The sequence below is a fragment of the Protopterus annectens genome, chromosome 4.part0, assembly GCF_019279795.1.
Source record: "Protopterus annectens isolate FY-2018-M chromosome 4.part0, PAN1.0, whole genome shotgun sequence".
Taxonomy (NCBI): Eukaryota; Metazoa; Chordata; order Ceratodontiformes; family Protopteridae; genus Protopterus; species Protopterus annectens.
Genome location: NC_056733.1, coordinates 941,743,553 through 941,756,598, shown reverse-complemented (window position 1 = coordinate 941,756,598; position 13,046 = coordinate 941,743,553). Strand labels below are relative to the sequence as shown.

At 41.1% G+C, this 13,046-nt stretch overlaps 1 protein-coding gene across 1 annotated transcript in view; it reads left to right on the top strand.

The window, feature by feature from the left end:
• The window catches only part of ABCB9 (ATP binding cassette subfamily B member 9), a 713,793-nt gene extending 702,089 nt beyond the window's left edge, over positions 1–11,704 (top strand). Inside the window, exon 11 of the mRNA XM_044068918.1 lies at positions 10,671–11,704. Coding sequence (XP_043924853.1) covers positions 10,671–10,901 — 231 coding nt within the window. The 3' untranslated portion in view covers positions 10,902–11,704. The remainder of the gene's footprint in view (positions 1–10,670) is intronic.
• The last annotated feature ends 1,342 nt before the right edge of the window (positions 11,705–13,046 follow it).

The following is a 13,046-nucleotide window of genomic DNA, read 5'->3' as shown; positions in this document are numbered from 1 at the left end:
CCATCTCAACCAGACTGGCAACAGAGAAGGTCAGCAAGTGCATATCCATGGTTGCTGATCTTCTTGAGAAGAGCGAGGGAAATTTAAACATTCAATGGGTCAGTAACTCAAGGAAGTAGATGAGCAACACTCAGCTGTGTACAAACGCGATGCTCTACTTGTTAAAAAAATCTGTCTGGACCGTTAAGGTATTTTAAGGGAAACTTACATTGTGAGAGGCTGGTGTCTACTCAGATTGCAAGAGGGAATTACACTGTGAGATATCGTGTATATATAGCTCACTGCTGGGCATCGCTGCATAGAGAGCAGCAGTTCTAAATAAAGTCTGTAAAAAAGGTCATAAAGTTCAGATATTCAACACAGAAACACCCAGTTAATGCACCCATGATGAAACAATGAAAAACAAGTGCAGAAACAGTGGATATGGTAATGTAAGTCTTAGCTTGCTTGTAGGTTATGAACCAACTGCGTTGTTTAAATAGCACTGGAAATTTGATTAAAAACACAAACAAGGCCCTGTGGTCAATCAGAAACTGCACACTCTTCATTCCTTTACACAATCCCAGGCCAGAAAATGACTCAGGTCACCTCTACTCTCACTAAAGTGGAACCAAGGCAGTTCTAACGGTAAAAAAGTTCAAAAAGTACAGATATGCAACACAGAAACATTCAGTTAAGGCAGCGAAAGTGCTACAGCAAAGAATATGATAATGTAAGTCTTAGGTTTGTAGAGTTTAGTAGATGCCAGCAGCCCTCTTCTTCTCAAGTGGCATGGTCACACATGTTGCCTAATGCCTCAGACAAAGAAATTCACATTTTAAACAAGCTAGCCAATCAAATGCATTTACAATAAGACTTGAACCAGCAATTCTCAGCTCAGAGCGGTGTAGGTTATCCTCTGCTGCCAAAAGAGTGTAGACAATAAACCTTCCTAATGTAAAATAACTGGTTTTGAGACAAAGTGCTTAAATCAGAACAAAGACACTTTTATAATTACAGACACAATAAGCCTTCAACCAGCAATTCCCAACTCAGAAGGGTGTAAGTTACCTTTCCTGCCACAAGAGTGTAGACCACAAACCTTCCTAATGTAAGATAACTAGTTTGGAACCCAAGTGCTTAAATCAGGACTAAGAGGTTTAGAATAACAGTTACAATGTAATCTACTTATCCATTTCCAGGAAGTATCTAGGTTAACTCTACTAGGGCCTTATCTTCTTTAATGGCATATTGGAAAGGATAGACTCCAAAAGCATTCTGGAGGTAACTACATGGTCCTCTGTACATACATTTACAAAGCATTCCATAATGGATTCCTTTTCCAGGTCCAGGACTGCCTTTGTTAGGACCATTCTCCAGGGGCTCGTAGATCCACAGCCTTACTCCTCCTAGGTTTGATAGCCTTTGGCAATTGCGTCATATAGTCTAATGGTGACTGCATCAGTGAGAATGATGAACACAGTACAGTACCTATAACAGTATATGTTCAAATTCTGCTCTGTTGCAGTACCCTGTGTCCCCTTTTTGGGATGTATGTATATGTATGTATATATATGGTTCCCCTTCACACCATCAAATGTTTAAAACATCGAAGTTCAGATCATCGAGACAAGAACATCAAGTTTGAAAACGTCGAAGGTTTGAAGGGGAGGAAAAAGGTAAGTGTAGGTGGGAGAATGTTTGTGTTTTTGCAGGGCACCAAGGTGCCCTGCATACTGTGAGTGTCTATGTGCCATCTGTGTGATGGTACTACAGATAGGGTATGGAATATCTCCTGTTTAGCGCTTCTGCATATAGCGCTAAATGGGAGATTTCCCTTTACTCCACTGTAGTGCAGTCTCGGAGCTGGAATATTAAAGTAGGTGGGGGTGGTGCATACAATTGTTAAAGTTTATTTTTCTATGTTTTTTTTTTTTTTTTTGGTTACACTTGTAACCTTCAATGTTTCAAAATTCGATGATCTAGTCTCGATGATCAGAATTTTGATGGTTAGAAGTGGAACCATCCATATATATATATATATATATATATATATATATATATATATATATATATATAGAGAGAGAGAGAGATGTACATACATACATACAGACACTAGCTATAGTAAGAATATTGTGTGTTTTGCTACTATTATATTTGGGTTTCAGGATGAGTATGCTCTCTTTCTCTTATGGCCAAAGAAGTGTTGAAGAAAGGTTGTTCAGTCATCAGTCAGAGTGAAGGTGTGAGAGGGAGCCAGAGCTCTGTGAAGCTGGCTGGTTGTTGTATTTTGGGCAGGATACAACCTATATAGCCTAAAGACTACTGCATCAGTGAGGAATGCAAGCATCTACTGTTATGGGTAAGTGCAACTTGCACATGTCAAGGTATACAATATTGCAAAGACAGAATATCTGACTATACAAATATAATATTTATTCCAAATCACAACTCATGAGGGGGCTCAAGAATTTTTTAACATGTTCCCAAGGAAGTAAAACAAAGACAACCCTTTTATACCTTAAAAATAATTAAGTATAACATGAAGGCCATCTGGTATGATAAAAGTTTAACAAATCAGTATCGTATAACTAGCCCTGCTGTTCATGTGAAAAGTACATGTATGGGATGGTGCAGTAGTGCAGCAGTAGCGTTGTCACCTTACAGCAAGAGGTTCTGTGGTTCGATTCTTGGCTGGGGTGCCTTCTCTGGAAAGTCTGCATGTCCTCCCTGCGTTCGTGTGGGTTTTCTCTGGGTACTCCGGTTTCCTCCCACATTACAAAGACATGTGTCTGGAGCGTTTCTCCCCAGGCCTCTGCTGAAAATTGGCTTTGTTCCAAGTCAGACTTTCCCCGTAAATAAATAAATATGAACATATCATTGTTCTATTACTAAATAAGGAGAGATGCTTCCGGTTCACATATTGGGCTCTGTTTACCATCTTACAATGAACTTTTGTACTTGAGAAAATTTCATTAGGACAAGTTATGGCATTGGCCCCTCTGACATCTTTATGATAATCTACATCTCTATCTTCTCTCTTAGTTTGATTTAGTAACACAGCTATAGAATTTGTCTTTAGACAGACAGGAAACATCGCCAGCTGTCTGTTACAATAACAAGAAAGAATTTCATCTGAAGGCTGCGGTTAAGAGTATACTTCAGTGCATCTCTAAGCACTCAGAATTCCATACTATAAAAATGAACTTACATTTACTTTAATATGTTCTCTTTAATCCCATTACAATCCCACCTTTGACACCCTTGGATGTCACCTTGGTTATAATGCAGTATTTTGTAGGTTTATCAACAATAGTGCTATTACAGATATGCTCTAAGGTGTCTTCATTTTGGAGAAATCATTCCCATTGTTTTTGCTTTAGTCATAATTTATTTAGAGAATATACTAAAACTATGCAACAAACAAACATTAAGAGGGTTCGTGGTCTGCACTCTTGTGGGAGGAGAGGCTGGACTCTGCCCTTCTGAGCTGGGAATTTCTGGTTAAAGGCTTATAGTGCATGCATATCTGAACTGTTTCTTACTGAAGTTGGTGTGCCTTGTTTGCTGTGGCATAGACTGGATTCGGGCCTGCTGGATCTAGCTTTGTTTGTGTAACTTGAGCACTAATCCAGACATTCTCTAAAGTATTCAATGGTATTTATTACTGCTTGGTTGTAACTTGATTAAAGTGTAGCTATCATTCAAGTCTTTTGGATTAAGCACTTGGGCTTCAGACCAGTTGTTTTACATTAGGAAGGTTTGTGGCAAGCACTGTGGTGGCAGGACAGGTAGCTTTCATCCTTCTAAGTTGGGAACTGCTGATTGAGAGCCCAGTGTCTGTTATTCTTAAAGTGTATTAGCTCTGGTTTAAGCACTTGGGCTTCAGGCCAGTTATTTTACATTAAGAAGGTTCGTGGTCTGCACTCTTCTGGGAGAAGAGGCTGGACTCTGCCCTTCTAAGCTGGGAATTTCTGGTTAAAGGTTTATAGTGCCTGAATATTTGAACTGTATCTTACTGAAATTGGTACACCTTGTTTGCTCTAGCATAGACTAGATCCAGGCCTGCTGAATCTAGCTTTGTTTATATGCTTGTTGTTTGTTTGCTTGTTATTTCCCTGGAAGCTAATTCCACCTAATACGCAACTTCTCAGCGCTTCTGTGGATCACTAGTGATATCTGCATTGCTTACTGTACTTATTTCCTTGTTTCACTTGAAAGAAAGTTACTGTTTGTCGTTTTGCATTTAGTTACTTGTAACACATTGCACTCAAGTTACCTGGCACTTGCTCACTAAAGCAATTATATAAGTCAGCACTAAAATTAAAAGCACTACACCCTCACTCCCCACTGGCCCTTGTTTTCAATTAAGGATTTCCCAATATTATTCTAGCATGTCCAAAGGTCAGTTGTCAATCTCCTCTCCGGTCCAGCTGGTGAATCTGGGAATCTTGAGGCTATGTTATAACTGCCTCATGTACACAGACAACCCTCTCCTCCTCCCACATAACACAAATACTTGTAGAGATGCAGCTATTTAGCCAAACTGGAGGCTGAGCTCTCTCAACTCAGGACTGGCAAGACCAGACAGGAGGAGAAGGCAACTACACACACCACAAAACCAGCCTCACATAATGCTACCACTCCACTGAATCAAACACATAAACACACAAAGACATACTCGGAGGCTCTGAGTAAAAATTTACCTAAACAGCAGAGGCCTCCAAAGCAGACACCCAAACAACTGCTACCTCAAGACACCCCACAAGCAACACATAAACCACAAAAGCAGTGTGCAAAGCAGTCACAGCCCTTAAGGCCAAATACAACACCAAACATACTTGTCATAGGTGACTCCATAGTCAGACACACTGACGTCCCACTCACCAGGCTGAACAAGGAGAGGGTCACAGTAAGCTGCCTATCGGGCGCTAGAATCCGCCACATAACACAAGCACTCGGGTCACTCCACGGCAAGTACAAATATGACACAGTCATTGTCCATGCTGGTGTGAACGACCTGAGACGTACCTCCCTGGACTACATGAAAAGAGACATAGAGGAGCTCTCTGATTATGTAGCCCAGGCAGGTATGACCCTAACCCTGAGCAGTATCCTTCCTTCACCAAGAATGATGCCACAATATAGAGACAAGATGATCAGCTGTAACAATTGGCTTAATGTCTGGTGTCATTCAAAGGGGATCCAGTGTCTGTCTGCCTGGGATGACATGCTTGACAAGCCACGCTGCTTTCAAGGGACGGCTTGCACCTGTCACCCTGGGATTCGAATATTGGCTAAGGCTCTTGCCACCCCATAGTGCCTTTTTAGGCAAGGCTCAAATTCTAAACCTACCACCCTAGAAAACAAAAATGGGAAGAAACTGAGGGTAATGCTGCTCAATGCCAGAAGTCTAAATCTCAAAATGCACGCACTCGAGGCCCTTCTCAGTATGGAGAACATCGATGTCTGTGCTGTAACTGAAACCTGGTTCAAGGCTCCTGAGAGCACCCCGGCACTATTAGGTTTTACCTCATATCATGCTCCGCCCCAAAACCCAGACCACACCAGAAAAGGAGGGGGCTGTATCCACCTTCAAAAAGGATACCCACACCTCCAGGTTGGTGGCAACGCACTAAGCTTCGGAAACCATCCAGGTGCAACTAACCATAGGCAAAACTGCTCTACAAATTGTAGCATGCTACAGGCCACCCTCTCAAACTCAGGAACCCCACACAGCCTTCCTGAAGACACTGGAGGGTATAAATGTATCTCCAAACACCATCATATTGGGTGACTTCAACTACCCGAATATAGACTGGGAACATTACTCAAGCCCTAACTTTCTAGCCCAACGGTTCCTGGAGTTCATAAATTCAAATGCCATGGAACAGCTAGTCACTGTTCCCACGAGAGGAGAAAATATACTAGATCTCATTGTCACAAACATGGGGACAAAATGCTCCACACCGAAGTATATCCCTCATTGGTGAGATCTGATCATAGACTAATCTCACTGGAAATCCACATCGGCCCCCCACCCCAAACAAAAAGACCACAGTGAAGAACTTCTCTAAAGCAAACTTCACACTACTCAAGACTGGTGTGGTATCCTTCAAGGCCCCTGAGCCAGTGGAAACCACAACCCAAGCTGCGGAAGCCCTTACAAATGCCTTCTATGAACACCTCCAGGACTGCATGGATCAGGCAATCCCAAATAAAACCAAGACTCTTTCCACAAAGGGCAAACGTCCAGTCTGGTGGACCCCAGCCATTAACAAACTTTACAATAAGAGGAGAAAGCTATTACATGATAGAACAAAATCCATAAAAGGGAAGTCACCCTGATCATTATTAGTAAAAAATACGAGCACTCATAAAATCAACTAAGGCCAATTTTGAGAGAAAAATTGCCATGGATTCAAAGGACAATCATAAGGCCTTTTTCAGCTATGTTAGGAACCTGGGTGGAAACTCCCAGATATGCTCAGAATTAGTCCAAAATGATACAAAAATCACTGAACCCACAGACATTGCCAACATACTGGCAGACAGGTTCAGTGCAAACTTCACCCCCTCTCCCCTAAAGGAGAGATAACTATCCCAGCCGAGTGTAGCCTCCCGGACATCTCAAATGCGCAGGTGAAAGCTGCTCTCTAAAGCTAAAAACACAGCATCAATGGGACCGGATGGTGTCCCCGGCTGTGTGCTACACGAGCTAAATGAGGAATTAAACCCGCACATAAGGCAGCTGTTTAATCTCAGCCTTACCACAGGATACGTGCCCAAGGAGTGGCGTACAGCAACTGTGGTCCCACTCCACAAAGGCGGCGCCTCTATGGACCCTGGTAATTACCGCCCCATAAGCTTAACAAGTCTAGTCTGCAAAGCTATGGAGAGGATCATAATGGAGCTCATAAACAAAGATATAGGGGACTTGCAGACATTGGACCCGACCCAGTTTGGCTTTGTCAAGGGAAGATCATGCCTTTTGAACTTGGTCGACTTCTTCGAAACAGTCACCAAGGCCATTGATGAGGGAAAGGCAGTCCATACAGCCTATCTTGACCTTGCAAAGGCTTTCGACACAATACCCTACTCGGGTATTGTAGAAAAACTTACCAGCTTAAATGTAAACCCATATGTCACAAGATGGGTTGCAAACTGGCTTAAGGACAGAACCCACAGGGTTAGAGTTGCTGGCGCTATGTCAGACTCCAAGCCGGTCACAAGTGGTGTCCCACAGGGCTCGGTCCTTGGCCCCTATTGTTTGGCATCTACTTCTCAGAAGTACAGGCCAACATGGGAGGACTTTGGCTGACAAAGTTTGCAGACGACTGCAAACTGGGCCATAGTGGAAAGTGCATCGGACACGGATATCCTTCAGAAGGGACTCACGGAAACAGATAGCTGGTGCCAGAGCCATGGCCTGAAGTTAAACGCCAAAAATGTATAGTCATACCCTTCGGGAAAACAAGGTAACCCCAAGCTACCATATAGGTGGCAATCCACTAAGCACAGAAGAGGTTATCAGGGACCTGGGGACCCAGGTTGACAGTGGCCTTTCTTTTGACACTCACGTTGCTAAAGTAGTTAGAAAGACCTTCTACATTGCCCACCTGATCATGAAGGGATTCACATCCAGATCTAGTGAGGTCATTGTTCCCTGTACTCTTCACTTATCAGACCAATGATCGAGTACAATGCCCCATTCGGGATGTATCTCACCCGACATCTGCAGCAATTGGAGAGACCCCAAAAGTTCCTCACCAAAAGGATAAAGGACTCCAAAATCTGTCATATGCTGCCAGATTGAAGAAACTCCAGCTCTATTCAGTCGCATACCATCTGCTCAGAGGTGACATGTGCCTGACATACAAGGCCATGTCCAACCCGGAATTAATGGACATGCTCCACCTGAAAAAATCCAAATCCACCAAAACCACTAGAGCAAGCGACTTAAACCTTAGCACGGATATAAATAGGACGTGCTGGAGGGATAGATTTATCACTCAGAGACTCCCTATGCTGTGGAATAAAATCCCGGTCCATGTGAGGCAGAGCACCTCGCTGACTCTGTTCAAGAGAAATCTAGACCTGTGGTTGGGAGATCGTAGGTTTACCCCGGGAATCATCTCTGTGTCACTGCTGGACAGAGGCACAACAAACTAATGGGCACAGTATTTTTTCATATAAGGGGTGGCGTAAGCCACAAAAATTTGGGCTAGGCTTATAAATGCCTTAGGGCAGATAGTCTAGTATAAACCTATGAACCTATGAACCTATGAACTGGAGTTACTGTAATAATCAATCTCTGAAAAATACTAGTTCTTATGTTTCCAAACAGATGTCATTACCAGTCAAATAATGTCTACTTTGTTTCAGTTCTGGTTAGATTTTTAGCAAGTTCCTCCTTGCAATTAGCTATTTCTTCTTGTCCGTTACAAAAATGAGGAATATAATTGCAACAGTGCTTACCCAAGAGTCTGCAGACCCTTTCATTAGGAAGTTCATATTATAGTAAGTGCCAGTCTGTTTTGCAACACCACAGCCTTTACTTCAGTCATTTCACTGTTTGCCATAAGAATATGTTAGGCAGTTGAATTAGCCAATTTAGTTAATACATCTGATAAAGAATTCAGTTCAACTTTAGTTTTATAGATACCATAATGAGGGGGGGGAGAAAGTCAGTACCCATTCAACTTGTGAAAACTTCATTAGGATAAGTTATGGCATAGGCCTCTCTGACAGTTTTATGATACTTCGCATAGCTGTCTACTTCCTTAGTTTGATTTAGTACACAGCTATAGAATTTGTTTTTACACATACAGAAACTATATCCCATATATTGCTGTTACAGTAACAGGAAAGGAATTTCATCTCAAGGTGGCAGTTGAGTACATTTTAATACATCTCAAAGCCCTCAGAATTACAGAATATTAAACAAAATAACTTTCATTTACTTTAATATATATTCTGTGTTACCCTTACACACAACTGTAGTCTACGCTTGAATCGCATTTCATTTATTTGAAGTGTCAGGACTTGCCTTGCATAGCTGTGTGTCATGGTTCTGATTGAATCGCATTTCATTTTTTGAAGTGTCAGGACTTGCACTAGTGTGTGTCATGGTTCTGACTCAATTGTATGTCATTTTTGAAGTGTCAAGACTTGCACTAGTATGTGTGATGGTTCTGATTGAATCGCATTTCAATTTTTGACGTGTCAGGACTTGCACTAGTGAGTGTCATGGTTCTGACTGAATTGTATGTCATTTCTGAAGTGTCAAGACTTGCACTAGTGTGTGTCATGGTTCTGATTGAATCATATTTCATTTTTTGAAGTGACAGGACTTGCACTAGTGCATGTCACGGTTCTGAGTGAATCGCATTTCATTTTCAGAAGTGTCAGGACTTGCACTAGTGTGTGTCACGGTTCTGACTGAATCGCATTCCATTTTTTGAACTGTCAGGACTTTCACTAGTGCATACCATGGTTCTGATTGCATCGCATTTCATTTTTGAAGTGTCAGGACTTGCACTAATGCATGTCATGGTTCTGATTGAATCGCATTTTATTTAAGTGTGAGGACTTGCACTAGTGCCTGACATGGTTCTGATAGGTAGCCCCTCCTACCACCGGTAGAAACTGGCGATAAGGCCTTCACCACCTACATTCCCTGTATGGAATAGATTACCAAACTATCAGAATTGCTTCCTCAGACTAAACTGAAGTTTAACTGGCCTTTAAAATACGTTTTAGACCCATCTATTATAATTAAATATCTGCATCAGCTGTGAATCATTCTGAGCTAAGGGTAATGGATGTATGCAGAACATGTACAATAAGCTGTTTTACCATGTATATTCTGTATGCCACTGTTTCAGGAAACAAGCAGTGATTACCGCTGTGCTGTTAAGATGAGTTATTTTTTGCTAATCAGTCTAGTGTATTTGATATGTAGCTAGTAAAGTATATGTTGTTACAATAAGTAATTACTGTTGTGTCTTGGTCTTTATGGGAGTATGTATTTCATATATGACTGTACTCTTTAGGTGTACCTTGATGAAGAGTTCATGGCTTACTGTCACTATTTGCCTAACATATTTAAACAGATAAAGTTAGTAATTCACAAATATTTTAGCGCTTCCATATCTCTGGTAGGTATTCTCACCACCGCCTTTCCTCTCCCTGCTGATTTCTCTTGCAGTACCGCATCAGCAATGAAGTATTCTTGCATACTGTATGTACTAATATTACGTTACTGCATATGTACATGTCTACCTCACAACGATTTGCCTGCAGTACGTTATTGTGATGTTTATGTTTTACTGCCATTATTGCCCGGGCTGTGGCTGAAAATGGTCCTTGTAACACTTCACTTTCCTGGTTAACAAATGTAAACAAAATGAATATAAATAAGTGAATCTTGAGGTGTGACATATGACTAGTCATACAATCCAAATTAGAACTAAAACCTATTTTTTTTCCTTCTGAGAATATTACTTCAAATTTAGTATAGTGTATTTTTAACATAATTTTAGATCTTAAGATATCAAAGTTTCACATCTAGCAGTACTTCTTCTTTAAGTATGTGGGCTTTGTAGGAATTGTGGAAGATACTGCCTTAATCTCAGATGATATGTAATTTAATGTTTTTCTAATAGAGATGCTGTTTTGTTTTATGTTAGGTCCAGCAAGAACTAAGTAAGAATATGGAAAACTGTACAGTTCTTATAATAGCACACCGTTTAAGTACTGTAGAAAAAGCACATAATGTTATCGTCATGGAGAAAGGCTGTGTGGTTGAACAAGGAACGCACAAAGAACTTATGCAAAAAGGAGGCCTATATTCAAAACTTGTGCAGAAGCAAATACTTGGCCCAGGAAATGTACCTGAGGACAGCAGTTCATCTGTGTAACATAGTGACTGGATACTGATTAGCGAAAAGTGGACAGAATGGGTGTTCAGTTATGCAGATGAAAATGTGCATCTGATGAACAATGATTCCTTGAAGACGTACACGTAGCAGTTAAAGTAATCAGAACACAAAAGCTCCTACAGGCCCGTGGCTGATAGAATGTGCATTCATTCTACTTGTATAGAAATATGGACTGCAACACCGATCCTTTAGTCTCTGTTTATAGACTGTTGGCATTTTATTTATTTGTCTAACTTCTTCAGTAATATATATTTTGTAATATACAACAATCTTTGATTTACACTTGGAATTCTTTGTTCAAACAGACGTTGTCATCTACAGTTATCAAAATTTAAGCACAAACAGGCAGCATTATTTGCATGGGGGGTGGCTGTTAATCTAGACAATTACTAAGGAAGATGTGGTGAATGCTGTCATCAGATGAGAAGTTAATAAAATCGACTCACTGTCACAACTTTTTATAAAAGGCATAGTCAGAATACAAGTGAGAGTTTGTCAGAGAGATTTTCAACCATATAATGGTTTGTGGTGTTAATGACCTTTATATAATAGCTTCTGCATTTTATGTAATCCATTAATGTTAAAGTATTTATTTTAATATCTACATTTATTAATAAAACAAGGCAACATTTTGTTTCTTTTTTGTGCGTCTCCCCCACCATGCCTCATTTAGCATCTGGCTATTTCCGCTGGCTTTCCATTAGCTCAACCCTGGATCTCCAGTTGTCCCTACCGAGTGCACTGGACATGACAAAAATTCTGATATACTGATAAGATGCGGTTGAATTTACCAGTTAGATATCCTGTTGTGAAAATTAATACCTTTCTAAGAATAGTTTAAATAACAGGTGATTCTAGTAACCGTACAAAAAAGAAAACTTTTAAACAAATTAATAAATGAGTCACAAAACTTATTCGGAAGACTAAGGCATTGTTACTTAGCTTGGTTAAATTCTCAGATTCAAAACTGAAGACAGGCTTGAAAGTGTCTAATTTGGAAATGTATTATCTGATCAGTAAATCATAGGAGGTTACTAGGCTAATGGCCCTGGGGCCCTTCCAAGCCTAGCCAAGAGTTTATCCCCAAAAAGAAACCTCACTCAGCACCTGTCACCCTGTCAAGTGAGGGACACAGGTGGAACCCGTGGGATAAATTTGTGGCTTCCCATCCACTCAACAAGGTTACACTTGAAGAGGGTCAGTGAGGTGCTCTGTTTGACATGTATGGGAAGTCTGTTCCAGAGACAGGGCAGTCTCTGGGAGACAAACCTGTCTCTCCAGCAGGTTTTGTTGATGTCGCATATTAGATTCAGGTCTTTGAGTGGGTAGTGTGTGAGCAGTTAGACTTATAGATATGGAGCATCTCTAGTAGGGTAGGGTCCGAGATTGCCTTGTAGGCGAGACACAGATAACTCCTGAGCAATCTGTATGATACCGAGTAGAGTGATAGTTATTTGAGCCTGTCAGCACAGGACTGGTGTTGGAGGCCATGGATTCTCTTTTTAAGGTATTTCAGTGTCCTTTCCAGTTTGTGCAGATGTTTGGACAGGTACATCCCAAATGGGGCATTATACTCAATTATTGGTCTAATGAGGGAGGAGTACAGAGAGGTAATAACCTCCTTTTTTCTGGATGCAATTCCTTTACTTATGAGATGAACTAAATAAAAGGCTTTTCTGACAATTGCTGCTACATGATGGTTGAATGTGAGGTTGTTACCAACCTGAGTGCCCAGGTCTCTCACCCCAGTTGTGTGCTTTGGGGGTTGCCATTGATGTGGTTATCAATAGGGGTTGTGTTTTTGCCGAATGGTATGATGATACATTTTTTTGCATTTCGCTTGAGGCCATGATTTTGGCACCAGTCATTAGTTGCTGTGAGACCCTCTTGCAGTATGTTAACATCATTTAGGGAGTCAATGACAGCATCCAACTTACAGTCGTCTGCAAACATGGCCAGCCACAGACCTTTTGTCTTTGCCTGGACCTCTGAGAAATAGATGCCAAACAGTAGGGGTCCCAGGACAGATCCTTGGGGAACTCCACTAGTGACAGGTTTTCTTTCAGATACATCACTAACCCACCTATGTGCTAAGGACAAATTCCCTAAATATGGCTTTATCAG